Source organism: Sinohyriopsis cumingii, chromosome 11, assembly GCF_028554795.1.
Source record: "Sinohyriopsis cumingii isolate HCF-2022 chromosome 11, ASM2855479v2, whole genome shotgun sequence".
Lineage (NCBI taxonomy): Eukaryota > Metazoa > Mollusca > Bivalvia > Unionida > Unionidae > Sinohyriopsis > Sinohyriopsis cumingii.
In genome coordinates this window covers 107680321-107700204 of record NC_142971.1, presented here as the reverse complement: position 1 = coordinate 107700204, position 19884 = coordinate 107680321, and the positions used below count along the sequence as shown (strand labels likewise).

At 34.7% G+C, this 19884-nt stretch overlaps 1 protein-coding gene across 1 annotated transcript in view; it reads left to right on the top strand.

Annotated features, from left to right (window-relative positions):
- The window catches only part of LOC149789247 (muscle calcium channel subunit alpha-1-like), a 335403-nt gene that overhangs the window by 233665 nt on the left and 81854 nt on the right, over window positions 1–19884 (top strand). Inside the window, exon 27 of the mRNA XM_089975421.1 lies at window positions 1920–2003. Coding sequence (XP_089831547.1) covers window positions 1920–2003 — 84 coding nt within the window. The remainder of the gene's footprint in view (window positions 1–1919; window positions 2004–19884) is intronic.

Here is a 19884-nt window from a genome sequence, read left to right as displayed (position 1 = left end):
CTCATGCAAGCATCTTTGGACGCCTCTACTCCATTCGCATGGAAGCACCCTTTGACGCCTCTACAAGATTCGCATGGAAGCGCCTTTTGACACCTGCTGTAAAAATCAACCATTTTGAGCTGGTTTTTGTAGCACCACCTTCGGGGAAAAAACCCCTATTAGATACTACATTCATTTCTGTGAATGACAATTACGTCAGATCACGTGGTTGCTATTTATGCACTGGTCGATATCTGCTATTTAAAGTAACTGGGTCTTAATCTCCACTGTCCAAAATGGAGGTCGCAGATTTCATTCAGTACATACGAAGTTTTCACGATTAGAATCACAACTATGAAAGATTCAATAACCTAGGTAAAGGCTCTGATATTGATATAGGCAGCAATTAGTTTTTATAAATTATCAAATTCAGATGACTTAGTGATGAATGCACTTGAAAACCTTGTAAATTTCGAGTATCGGAAATAGCAGCTACGGTTGGTCACGTGGCCTCACTGACATGACGATGAACAAGTTCTCTCTCGATTTTAAAGCACATAAAAAATTCTTCCGTTAAAATAATTACACAGCTATAACAATCAGACTTTACTCTTAAATTTTTCCACATATGATAGATGTGTACTAAAAATGTAAAATGGTTAAAATTGCTGTTAAACATAACATACACTACATTGCTTAACAGTTCACAGGCAGGATTTCATTCAGTACTTACGAACTTTTCATGATTAGAATCACAACTATGAAAGATTCAGTAACTTAGGTAAAGGCTCTGATATTTATGTAGACAGCAATTAGTTTTTATTGACTATCAAATTCAGATGACTTAGTGGTGTAGACGCAGACGAAAAAAATGTAAATTTTGAGTATGGGAAATGGCAGCTACGGTTGGTCACGTGGCCTCACTAACATGACGGTGAGCGAGTTCTCTCTCGATTTTAAAGCACATAAAAAAATTCTTCCGTTAAAAATAATTACACAGCTATAACAATCAGACTTTACTCTTAAATTTTTCCACATATAATATACGTGTACCAAAACTGTAAAATGGTTAAAACTGCTGTTAAACGTAATATACACTACATTGCTTAACAGTTCACAGGCAGGCCTATGCATATGCTGTCGACTAGGTAACAGTGTTCTATTTATAGCATGCTGCACTTTGTCACTATGCTCTATGAGGTAAAGGGTTAAATAAGAATGGCATATGAACTTCATCACTATGACACAGTACTTGAGATCACTCCATAATACTGAAAAGAAAACCCAAGCAGCCAATAAATGACAAAAAGTAAATCACTACTGATTTCCCAAAGTTCCATTTACTTTTTGGTGACTATCATTTTCATTCATAGCAATATTATTATGTTTATTCAAATTATATAAACAGTTTTATTTTTATCATTAAATAATACAAGTCCAACTACCTCATTTTATACCCCATTTGTTCACGACTTCATAGTAGTATAGAACACTGAGGTAACAAGTCCCATCATATCAAATGCTTCAGAAATCATTTATGATTTTGTTTGAAAAAGTTGATTGTTCAGTTTAAGTAAACATAATTTTTTTTCTAAACACAGATCATATGTAACTTTTGATTGATTAATTGGACTTAATTAATTGTATGGGACCATGATTATTTATCTTGTGAATTTATTTTTGTGAAATAGATAAACCTTTATTGTAGTTATTAATTCTCTTCCAGAATTACTTAAATGATGCATGGAATGTTTTTGACAAGTATTTGCTTTATGAGTTTATTAAAACATTATTTTATTCTTTTAGTTTTCTTAAAGAATTTAGTTCGGTGATGCATGAAATGTTCTGAACAAGTATTGAAGTAGGAGTATTTATTGTATGAATTTTTGTTTGTTTGTGGAATTAATAAAATATTATTTTTTCGTTCATTTCTCTTTCAGAATTACTTTGGTGATGCTTGGAATGTTTTTGACTTTATCATAGTGTTGGGTAGCTTCATTGATATCATCTACACTGAAGTCAATGTAAGTATGGCAAGACCGTAAAGGGAACTACTAGTGTATTGTAACCCCAAGTACTACTAGCTTGAAGAAAGCAATTTTTTTTTTTCATAGCTCAAACTAACAGCCTCTTTTGTCCCTAGTAACAAATGAAAATGTGTTGGTTGTTGGCAGTTCAATGTAAATTTGGCTTAAACCTCTTAATCTGGCACAAGTTTTTTTTAGCTGCAGAATAACAAATTAATTAAATTCCTACATTTATTAGGGTGTGCAGGAAGAAAATTTTACAGTGTGCTCTTCTTGGTGGGTGGGATTACATATAGAAGACATGCAATTTATTATGTAAATAATGGCTGATACATCTATTGAAAATTTACCAAGATTGTTGCTTGTAAGACATTTTAGCCCCAGATTTAAATCTTTAATGTCACTCAAAGCCAATCAAATAAAGCTAATGAAATTTATAAATTTTGTTATTGGCAGCAATCGTTGTCCAACGTAGGTGATCAGGTATTTATAAACAAATGCTTTTTTTATTCTCTGAAGGTTTGACACTACCCTAAGTATGTTGAGTGTCAGTATTTTTGCAGTGCAAAAATTGGCTTCCTTTTACTAATAATATCTTTACATAATGACACAGTATCGTTTTTTGCTCATAGCAGTGGCTTAAAGAACTTGTGGATGCTATATTTATTTATATGGAACATCTCTAAAAGATCTGTAAAAATCTAAATTTTGTATTTTTGCTTCATTAAAATAAGGATGGTTCTTTCAGTGTTGTTCTCAAGTCACTGCCAAACTCTGCACTAGCCACAGTCACAGACAGAAATCAAAACGTAATACTTTAAAATAGATACTTTTGATTAGAGATCTCATTTTCTTAATTGAAGGGTGAACAAAACCTATAAAATTTGATTCAAGAATAGTTGAGAAAAAGGCAATAAAAAATTACAGAAATTTGTTCCCTGAAATAAATTTTAACAATGAAAGCAACAAAATTGCCCCCTTAAAATGTGTTGATGATACGAGTCAGGGTACATACTGATACAGGGTTGCATCTAGAATGTATATTTGAAAAATTCTTGCTATAATTGATAACTTTGCATGATAATTTTCGAACCTATGCAGGCATAATCATGTAGAAAATAAACATTGGGTGCAAATTTTAATGAATGATGCATACTTTATTTTGTCCTCTACAGTGTTGCCATTTTTGGTTGAAGAGCAGTGGTAGATGAGCAATTACGAATTTGGTTGAAGAGCAGTGGTAGATGAGCAATTACGAATTTGGTTGAACTGCCAGTTCTTTAATGAAACAAATATGTTGAATCACATACAGCTGGATGTATTAATTAATTTGGTAATGGAATTGCATCCTTAGTTCAACCAACTTCACATTCTTAAGGTAACATCACTGTTCAGACAACTGAAATCGCAATCAACAAAGTATGAAAAAAATCCACAAGATTGTGCGTGGATTTACTTCGATGATGAAAAAGGCATCAGAATATTTTAGTACAAATAAATCCAGCAGACTTTAAACTCTTCGTTACTATCAAAACAGGCTGCCAGCTATATATGAGATATTCTTGAAACTTTGGCCTCCAGTTTTCCAGTCAGTACTGTCAGAAAAGGGCTCCATAGTACTGGTTGTTATGGTAATAAGACATGAAAATCCTTCCCCATCCTTCATACATATTAGAGTCAACATCTTACATTGTCCAACTTTCATCATAATGTGGTGATTTGGTCCATTGCTGAATTTTGAATAACCAACATAGTAATGATAATAATGCCAATGCATCATACATGATATTCATCAGTATGTTGACTCTTAATAATTTTGTTGTACTTTCAAAGAAAAAATATGTTGTTGCAGATTTCATTTCTGATGCTACTTTCATATGACAGCAAGGTTCACTCATTCTGTGCAGTTTCAAAACTTTAGGACTGACAATATGGTGGAAATGCAGCCTCATTAAAATTTGTTACTAGCAAGTGTTTAGAAAAAAAGAACCCCCAAAAACTTTAAGGCATGAGTGAAAGAAAAAAAAGTATGAATTTTTGTTTTTATATTTGAACACCATTTTAAGCAAGTGATTCATTACATCATACTGTCATATGACCTTTTGAGAAGCCACCAGCTATGGCCAGAAAAGTGAACTCAATTTCAGCTTGAATGGGGGAGGGGTCTATACTCCAATTTAATAAATCCTAGATGCAACCCTGCTGACATGATGTCCATTAGTTCACACTAAAATATAATTATCAGTTCCTTCTGAATGTAGTAGTTTTAGGGAAGTCTTAATACTATCTACTTTCTTTATATTTAACATAAGTAATGGTTTTATGCTTTCAGATGAATAAACAATTTATTCTCAATGGAAATCCAAGCATTTAAAAAAACAGAATTAGAATTTTATGAGTACTCTAAAGAATGCAGTCCATATTGTAGGAAAATTAAAATATAGGTTCTTTAGAAGATATGCATCTTCACTAGCCAAGGTATTGTCCAATACCTTGGCATATCGAACAGACATTTCTGTGCTTTGCATCTGTGAATTTCATTGGATGCCATGGCAAGTCACCGCATCCAGTCAAAATTAAGTTGTTCAGATTTGAACACTGTTCTCATCAAGACAAGGGGAGTACACAACTTGAATGGACTGATAAATAAATAATTTTCCAGTGTCGATATGTGTTTTCACAAATGCCTTTCACTCAAAAACACCTGTAATGGCTTCCCTCTGGTACATAGTCATACTCTCGATGTTAAACTTACAAAGTATCCTATTTAGGTCAATTGCAACCAACGTTTTCAGCGGATTTACAATGCATCACACTATTGGTTAGTTGGCATTACATACTAAGGGAGGCAACACATAAAATCAAATCTATGTCACTAGTACAAAGCACCAAAGCACCAATATAGCTGTTCAATCCACCAAGGTGTAGATAGAGTTATCTAGACCTTGGCTAGCGAAGATAGAAGACACGTTACATGATCACAGTACATAAAACGTTCATTTCCTACCCCTCAAATCCAGCTCTCTCAAACTTCTTTTCAGCAGCAAAGTGCTTAGAGTTGCCTGCTAGTGCACTTAAATGACAGCAGTTTCCCTATTGATAAAGGGATTGATACCAAATCCTATCCATCCTTAAGTTTTATTTCTTCTTAAGGTAGGAAAATCTTGATCTTCCCTCACCAGTTCAAACAACTATTAATCCAGAATTGTTGAACCTGCATGCCTGGATCATATTAAGCAAGACCACCAGGGAAGAACAATTCTTAGAACAAGTGGTGGATAGAATCAGTCAGGTAACAAGGCACACAATTATGAAAGAATGCAGAGACAGGGAAGTGTAGAGTTATCTTCCAGTGTTACAGGCAGAGATACATCACTCTGTAAAAAGCCCCCCATTCCACAAATATCTGATGGCTGGAATTAGTGAGAAACATGGCTTATTGGTCAATCCAAACTTTCTGCAGTTCCATCACAATGGTTCAGTTTAGCCTATGATGACTCCTGTTGTTTTTGCTATGAACAGGTTTTCTCCTGTGGCATCAAAGTGGTACCTGAAGTGAGCTGGTCATTAAGAAGATGGAGCTCTTTACTTCTACCATAGAAACAGTGGAAGGATGATATATCTCAGTTCAAACGAGTTTCTTGCATATGTTGGCTCACCAAGTTAGGGCTGTCACTTCCAGCATAGCAGTCAAGCATTTCTGCTCCCTAACTGCATTGTTTCAGTATGTGTGGGATGGAAGGCACAGACAATTTTTTTCTAGTTTTTTCCTCAGAGACAATTCATTTGAAAGGTGCCATTTTAACAATGGTGGGATTTGAAGCAGCAGCACTTCCCAGGTCATTCAGCAGCTTTACAATTAAGCAGCCACATGGATTATGATGGATTTGTGGGCAAGATGTATTTCTTTGATAATATTTACCCAGCCTCCCAAGATCCCTGGTTCCCAACAGTTACATTTTAAAACCTAACAGGATGTATATCCACTCCAGTAAAAACTGAAATAAGGATAGGTATTTGGTGCCAATCTCTTTCTCCAGTAAAAACTGAAATAAGGATAGGTATTTGGTGCCAGTCTCTTTCTTTAAGGGGAGCTCACTTGTGTCTGACTTCACCTAGATGGACAGACAATTATTTGTACTTATGTTGCTATCAGTTAGCTTTGGAGAACTGGATTTGTGAGAAAATGGATGTACTTTTAATGTACTATGATCAGGTAAGCATTATTGAAGAAACATAATTTATTATGACAATTCCATTTTTTTCAAAACTTTCAATTAATGATTAAAAGTAAGAAGTATATGTGAAATCTAATACTTAGATTTCAAGATAATTAATTCAGAACAAGGAGAAATATCTTCTACAACACAATTTCTGTTATCATCTAAAGAGTGATATCACTCCACCTTGTATTTTCAAGCAACAAATATTTTACAAGGGTTTATCAAAATCACTTGCACTCTGAAAAACCACTACCAGCTTTGTTATCACTACCAAGACTGTGGAGCTTTAGACTCCAAACTAGTGCTATCATGGTTGGGTAGCATTAGACCCAGGAATAACACTGACAAGGTTGGGGAAGAGTGTCCAACCCTGAAATAGTACTATCAAGATTGGGGAGCATTAGACTCCAAAATAGCACTACCAGGGATGGGGAGTGTTAAACCCTGGAATGACACTAACAAGAGTTGGGGAGAGTTAAACCCTGAAATAGCACCACTGTGGGTGGGTTAGACCCTGAAATAGTAATACAAAGATAGGAGAACACTAGACTCTGAAACAGCATTACCAAGGCTGGCAATCTTTAAACCCAGGAATAGCACTACCAAGGTTGAGGATGTTAGATCCTGAAATAGCACTATGAAATGGAGAGGGGATTAGACCATGAAATAACACTGCCAAGGTCTGGGAGCATTCAATCCTGAAATACTACTACTGAGGTTACCACAATGGTTGTGGGGAGATGTAGTCCCTGTAATAGTACTATCAAAAGTAGGGAGCATTAGAACTGGGTTACATTAGACCCTGAAATGGCAATAGCAAGGTTGGGAAAAGTTATAAAATAACACTTCCAAACTGGGGGGGGGGGGGTAGACCTTAAAATAGAATTCCCAAGGGTGGGAGGGTATCAAATATCAAAATAGTGCTTGCAGATTTGGGGAGCATTAGATCCTGAAATAGTTCTACCAACAAAAGGGGGTAAACATTGAAATAGCACTACCATGGTCAATGATGTTATATACCCAGAAATAGCATCTATAAGGTTGAGGGTATTGGACCCTCAAATAGTCCTAGCAAGGTAAGGCACCATTAGATTCTAAAATAGCACTACCTAGATTAAGAGGCAATAGACCCCGAATTAACACTATCAAAGTTTACAAGAAATAGCACTCACATCAGTGGGTGGGCATGAAACCCTGATTTAGCACTGCCAAGGTTCCGGGGGGGAGCATCAGACCCTGAACTGACACTACAAAGGTTGGAAATGATTAGACTCAAAAACGGAATTTAAAAAGATTGGGAATAGTGTTAGACCCAGAAGTAGTGCTTGTGCAAAGTTAGGGAGAGTTTGACCCTGAAATAACACTTTCAGGGTTGTTGAGAGCATTAGACGATGAAATAGTACAGTACTAGGAAGGTTGGGGAGCATTAGACTCTGAAAATCTGTACCAAGATTAAAATATATATATATATATATATATATATATATATATATATATATATATATATATATATATATATATATTAAATGGAAAAATAAAAAATGAATTAATCTGTTAATTAATAAACCGCTAGTGATATGTATGTTTAACAGTGCACATACTTTCTTCATCAAAGACAACAATCAGTCATACCATTATATTTGCCCCTAAACAGCTTAAATAATCAATGTTAAAGGCACCAAAAAAGAATTTTCACAGAATTTTACCAAGGCAAAGGATTAGCCAATGTCAATGGCACAGGTAGAATATTAATCCAAATAAAAGTCTTAAGCTCTGACTTTGGCATGCATGCATTAAAGAGTTGCTCTTCTTTTTCAATTTATCTCCATCAGAGAGCTGAGGTTTGTTTTAACAATATTATTCCTATTCACTGCATGTCAGTAATGTAGTTTTTTTGTTGCTGCTGCCGGTTATACTGTTGCAAGGAGTTTGACATTGATCAATGTTGTCACCACTGGTTTCCTGTCATGTGCTTTTCACCCTATATACCCCAGTTTTAGCCAATCAAAACAATTTGAGTTGAATGCTGCCACTGGTGATTCATGTAGCATTTTCATCTGAGTTTTTGTTTTGTGCAGAACTTAAATATATAACATAGTTGCTACACCATCAAAAGATAAGCAAATAGGGGACCTGCCTTATTACTCTGTTAAGCCTGTGGGAGACCTGCCTTATGACTATGATAAACCTTTTGTTGGAGACCGACCATATGATTATAATAAGCCTAGGGGGACCTGCGTTATGACGGACTCACCATATGACTATAAAAAACTGTAGGTGATCTGCCTTGTGAGTATGATAAACCATTGTGGGACCAACCTTATGACTGATAAGCTTATGGGGGGGAACCTGCCTTATGACACACCTGCACATTCCCATACACTGTTGCAGTAGGCAGACTCAAAAAGTGTTTTGAGGTCCCAAGGGGTCAGTGCATATGACCTATAAAAAAAGGGACATCCATTTGAAAGCAAGGTATCTTTTAATATAAGCCTATATATAATTAATGGAAATTCAAATTTGATTTAAAAAAAAGAAAATAAGTCATATCTATTTCTTGTGAAGCATTTAATGTACATGTACTTATAAACCAAAAGTAGTTGGTAGACTTAGCTTCATCCATTATCATCACCACACATCATTTGTGTTCATCTTGGCTGTCTTTGAGACTGGATGGTACTGTTCTTCATACTTCCCAGAAAACCTTGTTTAATTTTTATTAGCATAGAAAATGATTGTTCTGCATCTGCATTGCTGTGAGGGAGTGGCAAACATGCTGGGTGGTGTTGCTGTGTTGACAGATGTTGTACACTCCAGAATGACATGTGTCAATATGGTGTTTGTAATATGTGGAAAGAAAAATTTGCACCCCATTGCTGCTGCACTTCACAAAGTGAAATTCTGTCATGGAGTTTTGAAATTTAGCTTAACTGGACTTGGCTCATTTTGCAGATGGCTCATCTTTTTGTAAATCTTGCATGCATTTAAACATTTTGCCTTTTAAACAAATTAACCACACTTGTAAACTACTCCAACTTTCCAAAAAAATCGTGTTTTGCATTTTATATATAGAGTGAAATCCAACTCCGAAGAAACATTGCCTTGAGCACTAACTTGACAATAATCTTGAATGGTCGCTTAAACATTTACATTCAGGTTCAAGGTAATGATAACTTTTGTTGTTCAACTTACATCTTTATGATTGTACTGAACTCATAAATTGGGTTGTTCTATTTGGTTTTCTTTACAATGGAATTAGCCTATTGGGCTCTCCAACTGCATTGTTCAATTGCCTTGACACACAACATGATCCTGAATATTCTCAGTCAATCAAATAATCTGTGAAATGATGGTTGTTTATTTCTGACTGCCATGTGTTTTAATTGATGCCAGCCACATAAACTGCCCATGGGATAGTTGTACATGGGCTCTAGGCAAGACTGTTTTCCCCTTATACAGACTACATGCTTTGGACATGTATAGTAGCTGTCCAAGACAATTTGTTAATATTTTTTTTAGATTATTGAAGATTGTGTTGTTCCAAACACAACTATGTAGGGGTTTTGGGAATTAAAATTCTGTTTTTCACTTGACAGCATGTTATGGCTGGTATGTTATGACTATGATAGGCAAATGGGGAACTGCCTTATGATTACCATATATACTCATTGATAAGACAAGTCCAACAGCAAACTGCACAGACCCAGATTTGCAATTGCATAATGTGCCAGCAGATCTGGGTCTGTGCAGTTTCTTAGGAGTAATCAGTAGAATAAACAGGATAGACCTTGATCTGCATGCACATTATGCTTATGCAGATCATGATCTTTGTTGTTTGCAGTTTGACTTATAAGTGAGTATATATTTTATTTTAAAATGTAGGGGTGGTTTTACAATCAGACAGGCAAGATAGATGGGATGTTTTTGAGAGAAGGATACTGAGAGAAACAAGTGGAGTCAGAGTGAAAGTACTATCATGTATACTCACTTATAAGTCAACCTGCAAACAACAATCATCCTTATCTGCCATAGCATAATGTGCATGGAGATCAGAGTCTATCTTGTTTGTTCTACTGACTGTCCCTAACAAAATTTTAAAGCCCCATATCTGCTGATGCATAATGTGCTGGCCGATCTGAGTCTGTACAGTTTGCAGTTGGACTTGAATTATAAGTAAGTATGGATGGTAGGTAAAGTAAGTACATGAGTAGGCTTCACAAATAAGAAAATTGATTTTAAAGTGATTAATGTAATATCGAAGAAAAGGTAAAGATGCATACATATTAGACTTCTCAAGTACTGTGTTATTTTGTATCTTGAGCAAACATCAAACAGGAGAGAGATGCAAAAGATTGACCCAAGTGGTGGGATTATTTTTGGAGAACCTCCAACCTACTTGGAATGATTTTTAAAATGGGTGATGTGCTTATTTTCACAAGGGTTTATCATTGGAGTTATGTGGTAATGACCTGTGTATTATTTACATTATATCACCTTATCTTTTTTAATAATTGGAAGATGTAAAATTACACATGGATGAGAAGAAAAGAACCCTACCTACCTAACTACCTGCCTGCCTTCCTACCTAGCTAATGTACCTACATGATTATCTGCAAGCATTGTGAGTCATGTATTAGGCATAGCTGCAATCAATGCACAAATTAAAGATCCAGGAACACTATGGATGTCAGTTTATACACCCCAAAGAGTGTATGTGCCCATCTTAAGTTTTATTGTATGTGCTTATCTTTAGTCTTATTTTGCCTACCAATACTGTGCTTCCATGCAGCCTTTTATAACACTTATTTAATTTACATGTTTTCTATAAATGTTTCCAATGAACAGAAAAAGCAAGCTAAATGGTTATTGTGATGTGAAGATTGATACAAGTTTATCATACAGTTTAATTAAAAAATATGTTATTATTGTATGAATAATAATTGTTAAATAAATTAAATATCAGTATCAATCATTTTATTTTGATACCTGAAAGGTACAAAATTAGATGAGCTTCGTCAAGTATATGCAGTACAGTAGTCCCCCTATTGAACGCCCCCCTGACCAGTGGCCACCCGCTTCTTATGGCCAGAATCCCTTTGCACTGACAAGTTTGTATTCAGAAGTACCCCTCAAGAACAGCCACCCCTCTAATGCGACCAGCGGCCAGCATATTGGTACAAAAATGTACAATGTTCCCCTCGTAAGCGGCCACTTCTTTTTCTTCAAATGTATCCAGAACCAGTAATTAATTCATATCGTGATGTAAGGTAAGTAATCAGATTATCTCTATTGCCAATACATGTCTCCCAATGTCAAGTTTCTGTTACAGAAGAAGTGTTGACTAAAGTACATGTAACAGTAAGATTAATATTATATCATTCTTTATAAAAGCCGATGTTAACAGGAAATGGGCATAACAATGTTATGATAGAGTTTTGGGCTTCCCACATCTGTTGAGTTCTTCTCTTTGATGATTACAACCGGATGTAATTGTCAAGATCATAACAGGGTCAGCATAGACTAAAAATAGATTTTGTGCATTAACACACACCCACACACAGAAATTAACCATGAACAAAACAGGGTACAGACAAAGACTGAAAAAATCATGTGACAACACATAATTGCTTCCTTTATGAAGGCATTTCGTCCACTTGACAAAAGTTTAGTCTGCATAATTAAAACACATACAGTTAGCAACATCCAAAAAAATCATTACCAAACCTTATGATGTCATCACATAAACAGAGGTGTATTATTTTAGAAGAAAGTCAGTTATTTTACTCGATGACAATGGGTGAGGTGGAGAGGGGGGACTTGCTGAACAATTTTATGTTGAAAAGACTCGAATAAAACAATTTTATATTGAATAGACTCGAATAAACAAAGTCATAACCAATAAGGAAGTTATTCAGCAGCAGTGGGAAAACAGAAAGGGAATTAATCTATCTACCAAGATTTAGATGGCATTTTCGAATGGTTTTGCAATGTTCATGACAACAATACCCATTCGCATATCACGCTTATGCCAAGAATAAGAACTACATGTATTTACTTTTAAATGAAGATATTCAGCGCTTTGAAGTATGTAGCTTACTATGCACATTAAAATACTTCTCACAAAAAATTTAGTCCCCCTCTGGAAAGGTCACTCATAAGGCCACTTTCTCGGTACAGAAAAGGGTGGCCATATAAGAGGAGGACCACTGTACTATGTACAAGTTGTTTGTGCCTACTCTCTGTATAATTTATTTTATATGTAATTCTCATAAAACATGTATTATGTTATGCAATGGTCTGTCCACCCATTAATATTTTCTTGTTCAGCCTGAGAGGTTTTAATGAAACTTGGCCCTGATATGCTTCATGATTAGACATTTTGTTGAATACTGTAGCCACACCAACTTTAGAGATTCTAAATTTCAGATTCCTCTTAGTCTTGTCTGATTCTTTTCCCCAAAATTTTTATATAAAACTATACAAAGGAGATATTACATGCATCTTTGACATTAAATAATTAAGTCACTGTCCTACATTACAGATGGTTGTAGATATTTGTAAATAGTTCTATATGCATTAAAGTTTTAAAAATCAGGAGATATTACATTCCATGACAAAAAAGAAGACTTTGATATATATAATTTATTTATTAAATATACCATAAGATGTGTCATTTTCGGTTCTGGATTTGCTGCTGCAAATGTGGCCGAGTGGTCTACAGCGCTCACCATTCCAGATCGCTGCCATCTCACCTCTGTCTGCGTGGGTTTGAGTCCAAGGCTCAGCTAGCGTGGGTACGTGGGAAAGCCTGCCAGTAGCTTCTCGTGGGTTGGTGGTTCTTCCCTGGGTTTTCTAGGGTTCTTCCTCCACCTGTTATACTGGCCGCCATGTATAGTTTAGCTTGTGCTGAAAAATGGTGTTAAACCCTAGAACAACAATAACAACGAAAGCTGCTGCTCAAGTAATAGTGTTATCCATCCATGATTTACTGGTTTCCTTTTAAACTAATTCTTTTAAAACACTTTTTTCTTCAGAAAACTATACTATAATTTCACCAAGCAGCAGTATTATATTCCACTCAACTGTTTTTAAAAATTAATAATTTACAACAAGCTGATGTACTACATCAGTAATAGATAACTCATTATTAACGTGCATTCTCAGTCATATGGTGGAGTTTTATTTGATCAGGCCACCAAATAAGTTTTGGATGATGATAATAAAGTTAGTTGATGTCACTAGTGTCCTGAGGGGGAGGGGGTCTTATCCTAAACTACACATACTTTATTATGAAGTTTTCATGTGATGACACTATATGACACAAAACACATGAGGGGGCTTATGTAATGATGGTACTGACCCTGGGGCATTGTCCAATTATAAGGATTTTGATAAGTCCAGGAGATAAGCTTTCAAACTTCTTTTTATCTTTGTTTTGAGGTTATAGAGTGTTTACTCAATTAAGAAAACATACTGACCAAACACACCATTAGCAACATTGTTACTGATTGTCCATCCACGAAAAAAGTGTGTAAACCTGACCTAGTGACCAGTGAATTTGCAATGTTAAGGTGTTTACTATGCAGTATAATGGATAAACAACTCTAAGACAAGTTAAAATAATGATGTTTGCGATTCCTGCAACTGAGGTCCAAATACTCTGTATGCCAGTCAAAGCACTTGATATACCAGACATGTAATGCGAATACAGGTATTTAATGGTCTTTGCTCAAGATCACTGTAATATTGGGTGGAAAACGTAATTCATTGACTTGTATCTTTGTCTGTAGTAAGACTTTTGAACCCCTGAAGTTATTGAAACTTTGACCAAGTGTATAGTATGACTTGACAGTGATGTATGCCAGAACCATGCTCCCTGTCTTAAGGTCAAGGTCACAGCAAGGGCAAATTTAATTTGTTGATTTCTACCTTGTCCAGAGCAAAACTTTTTCCCTGCAAAAGATATTAAAATGAAACTTGGCTAATTATAAATAAGGTACATATGGTATGTTGCATGCCACTGTCATGCCCCTACCTCAGAGTCAAGATCACATGAGGGAATATATAACTCTTGACTTATATCTTTGTTCAGATTAAAACTTTTAAACCACTGAAGACATTTTAACAAAACTTTTGTTATATATCATGACTATACAGTGTGTCATATAATCTCAGCTATACATTTAGAACTGTGTGAGATTAATTGGATGAAATTTGGTGTATCTGCACATCACCATGAAAACTATAAAGGTATTTAGCATACCACATTGGGGATCACATTTTCAAGGTCATGGCTTAATATACTTGTATGTGATACTTTACATTCTGGACTATAACTTCAAAGCAGTTAGAGATTAAAGAATGAAACTGGGTGTACTTAATTATTATTACAAGGTTTATTATTGTCATGGTCACAGATTGGTATTTAATTTTTTTCATTATGCTTTCCTTTTAAGAAGCTTTAGGGAAAAGACATGGTGCAGTTGTTCATTATCATTTGAAAGTGTCTTGTGTCATTGAAAATCATATTGTCATTGTCAAGGTCAGTTTTAACTTTTCCATTACACTTTTCTTTCTCAGCAACTTTAGAGCCACTTAGGGTTAAGAGATTAAATTTTGTTTTTAATTTTTCACCATTAGAAGGTGAATGTTCTATCTCCAGCGTCAGCTTTACAATTAAATAGTTTAGATTTCTGTAACATTTTAAGATAAATGAATATAATTTTTGTTTACTTGTATATCTTTGCTCTAAGATGTGTTGTATTCCACATTTGGAGTCCTTATCTTCAAGGTCAGAGAGATGGGTATGTATTTAATGCAATATTTGTATTTCTGCTTTATATCTTTAAAGCTGTTTGTGGTTCAAGGATGAACCATGGTACACTTACATTGTTCCTTTTGATAGTACCTCATATATCATTGTTAAAGTTTTACCTTTGAGGTCAAGGCCACCGATAAATTTATTCCCTTTTCTGCACTTGTACTCAGATGCCATTTTAGACTGAGACATTAAACTTGGTTACTTTGTGCCTGCCAAATAACTCTACAGCTCTGTCACAAGGGTCACAACCAAATTTCACCATCGTGTTTTTTTTTTTGAGACCATGCCTAAGCAGATGAGGGATGAAAAATTCACTAAAATGGCTTGTTTAGGCTTAGTCATGCACGCTTTCCTGTTTCCAGTGATATTGAAATTGCAGTTTCAGGATGCTGCATTCACTTTTGCGGTTTCCAATATCATGTGATATATACATATATCCTAAGATTCACATGCTGACTGTTGATTTGGGAGACAAAATGTATTTGCAAACCAAGGTGGAATGCCCATCAAATTCAGAAAGATAACTACAATGTCAGGTGAGTCAAAGATTATTTTCAATTTCAGTATCAGTATACCAGATGTGGAGATAAGAGATTCTTCCAGAGTAGACAGATGTTCAAAAGAAAGATTTTGTTATGATGACCAGCCTGTTTCTAATGTGGTGATTCAGAGTGGCAGCTTCCTCATTATTTCTAATAAAATCTGATGCATGTGTTGAAATCATTTCACAGGTTGTCATTTGAATGGAAGTCTTTAAGACTTGTCAAAGTTGGAACTTCTTGACTGACATTTTCAAGTATACACTTTATCAAGCAGATGGCGTGCATCTGAGGACATGATTTCTATCAGGCTCGAGTTGATTGTCTTTATGTAACTGCATTTATTGGTGTGAGCAAAAAATGTGAAGCAGAACTATTTCGGACTGTCTTTCAGATTACCTGCAGCTGGGTTCTTGAGCTAACGGATTGCAAAGGGTAAATGTGACTGTGCCTATTGAATCTTTTCAAAATATTTACAGCAGTTATTTATAAAATATTTTCACCATGTATTTGTAGAATAGTTGCAGCAAAAGCTGTGCACAAAATATTAGCAAATTGTTTTCAAAATATTTGCAGCATATCTTCCAAATTGATTTCAGACAATGTGCAGCAAATATTTTCAGGAATGGTTTATGAAAGTGTATTGCAGATAATTTACAAAGGGATGGAACATATTCCAAAAAGGTTTTGCTAGGCAATGTACATCCAGCTATGAGTGTCCCATAGTGTCTTTTGATATGTGTCCTTTTATTACATCAATAATAACTTGGATGAAGATAAAAAGTGCTGTGTCTCCCTTATAGCCGCACTTTCAATCCCTGTCCTGTCATGTTGAAGGGTATGTAGTTTAGTCACCCATACAGTGCACCCTGTTTCTTCAGTTAATTGAGCATATCTCTAAATAGAGGTAACATATGCATTTGGGCCATTAAAAGCATGCAACAGGGGTTGTTAGAATGTACAACTTGAGTTAAGGAAATAAAGTTGCTTTATGATGAAGCTGGCAGAAGGTCCAATAATGTAGAGATTGGACAAACTGGTTTTTGATTATAAGGTATATCATGTTCACGTCAATCATCACATTTTTAATCTGATCCTTGGATAATCCTTCTCATCCTCGTCACATTAGAAAGATTTGAAACATCTAGATATATTGTTATATGCAAATCTCAGATATTGTATTCTTTCACAGATCAATAGACATGTACAATCAGTTGCTGCAGTACTTACACATTTGTCTAAAGGACAGTTGCTATATGAGTTGCCTCTCTTTTCTCACGCAAGGCTTAACATGTATACAAGTTAAAGAGCATGCGCTGCACTTATTCATCTGAAGCCCATAACGTATACGCTTTGTTCTAATTATAATGCATTGCTTGCCTTCAAATTGTAGTGTTGTATAAATTTAGAAGTAAAATACTCGTCCAGGCCTAATTTTCTGGTCTTTATATTTTGCTCTCGCAACAGTGTGTACTGTTATATTCTCTTCAGTAAAATTATTTAAAATCATCAAATTCTTTTTGTCTCACTTCACTTGGAAAGCTTTTTCATAATGCATATAGTTCATTAATGGTAGTCAGTATTGTGAAATGGAGAAATTATTATTGTATGATTTGAACACCACTAAACATGTCTTCACATGTATTCTAGTAAAGAAAAAGCCATTGAACTTGAGGCAGATGGTACATAGTGTGTTTTTTTATTTATGAGGCATGCTTCTTTTATGCTTCCACTGAACTTGTGGCATTTTGATTTGCCAGACCACATTGCCTGTATCTCATCTTACTTCAGGCCTTCCATCCCAGGCTAACTCACAAGTTTGATTACGTCAAAAAAAAACATGAAGTAAATAAACACATACATGTCTATGTAATTCATCTGATCAGATTTTCACTTCTTTAAGAGACATTTTTTGTTTAATCTTTCTTTTCAAGTTGTTAATTCACTTTTTTGGGGTAAATGGTTTGTTAGGACATTTACGCAAAAAACCACATGTTGCAAACAAGTTGAATGTGGTAGACATGTTTTTGTGCATATATGTATATGCATGACCTGATTGGACTTTTTTACTTTAAAATATTGTGTATTTTGTTATGACTTCTGAGATTTCTTTTGGCCTATTTTGTTGGGGTGGGGGGGTATTGGCTAAGAACCTTTTTTCACAGTTATGCAGAAACTGTTTGACCTAAACAAATATATGCAGTATGTGGATGATCTGGTCAGATTTTGGGGTCATTTAGACAGTTTCAGTTAGTTTGGAAAACGTACTCAGCTTACATTTGGTGGTGGTTGTGGGGCTGCTGTGGAGGCTTATACAAATCTTATTTTTCATTTTTAAAGAAAAACCAGACATGTGTGTGTGTGTGTGTGTATATATATATATATATATATATATATATATATATATATATATATATATATATATATATATATTGAAGGAAATTATATGTTGAATATATGAAGAAGAAAATTTTATTTAATGACAAGTTAATCTGAATTCAAATGTTGTGTGATTAGCAGCTTTGTTATTTGGGTCTCAAGGACTGGGTAGATATTTTACCATAATTGTATGATAATAACCCCTTCTTTTAATAAATCTATTCAATGCTTTTTTTATATAAAAAAAACCTTTATTAAATTTAATTAAGAAAACTTTGTCCAGCAGTAAGTTTTATCCTCCATTTTTAAAGAACTTGTCAGTGCATATTTTTAATTTTTAGTAGTAATATAGTATATGATTTCATTAAACAAACCCCATACAAAAGCAATTACATTTCATTACAAGAATTGTATAATTTGCTCTAATATTATAAAGGTTTAGAGAAATACAATACTGAATCACTCTATATTTTCATGAAGAGAAAAACACTTGCATGATTCATAATAATTTCTCAAGAAGTGTACCTCATACTTACTAGCTTTGATGTATTTCAGCTCTTTTCATCAGTATAATATATATCTTGTAAACCATTCTGACTTCCTGTAAAACTTTTCCATTTATTTAACTTGCTTGTTTATTCATTTGTCATAGCTTTTTTAAGCAATGATGTTATAATGCAATATATTTTGCAGTATGGAAGTTCCAATGTGATATTAATCATGATTTATACTGTACACTTTTCTTCATATGTAAAACTAATGAAGGTTGACTGTATCCTTCTGATTTATTACTGTTGTAACTCTTGAGCACCAACCATTTGAGCACCAAAATATTACCATACATAGTGAAAAACTACCCACAGTAGGACAGTTATTGACAAATTATTGATATAATCTACCAAAAGTAAACCTGTCTGTAAACCTGATAACTCAGTCTACATGCTATTATTGAAACAATGTGTCAGAATTAAACCTGTCTGTAAACCAACTCAGTCTACATGCTAATATTGACACAATGTGCCAAATTTAAACCAGTCTGTGTAAATCTGATAACTCAGTCTACATACTAGTATTGATAATTGTTCAGAATTACATTATAATAGTTTTGTTTTGTATTTCCAGGATTATGTATACAACATATTGTATCACTAATGATTTCCCCAGGATTTTCACACAGAGGGGCTATTCACCCTGTTACATTTTTGCAAAAGGCGACTCAGTTTGTTCAGAATGGGCCAGATTTTCTATGAGAACAGACCCCATGTAGTATGTTTCAATAAGCATGTGTGAATCAAGATAAAACTTGTAGTTGTTTACCTTCATTATAGGCACAGTAGCAGCTGTTATGGTATAACAATGGCATTACATCATATACACTTGAACGCAGAGATATTACCACTGAATACTGTAGACTGAATATAATAGCAGATACATTACCACTGAATACCATAAACTGAATGTAACAGCAGAGACTTTACCATTGAATACTGTAGACAACGTAACAGCAGAGACATTACCACTGAATACCAAAAAACTGAATGTAACAGCAGTGACATTATCATTGAATACCAAAAATTGAATGTAACAGCAGAGACATTTCTGCTGAATACTGATGACTTAATGTAACAGCAGAGACATTTTCACAGAATACCAAAAACTGCATGTAATAGTAGAGACATTGCCACTGGATACCAAAAACTGAATGTAACAGCAGGGACATTTCTACTGAATACTGACAACTTAATGTAACAGCAGAGACATTTTCACAGAATACCAAAAACTGCATGTAATAGTAGAGACATTGCCACTGGATACCAAAAATTGAATGTAACAGCAGAGACATTTCCACTGAATACTGACAACTTAATGTAACAGCAGAGACATTTTCACAAAATACCAAAAACTGCATGTAATAG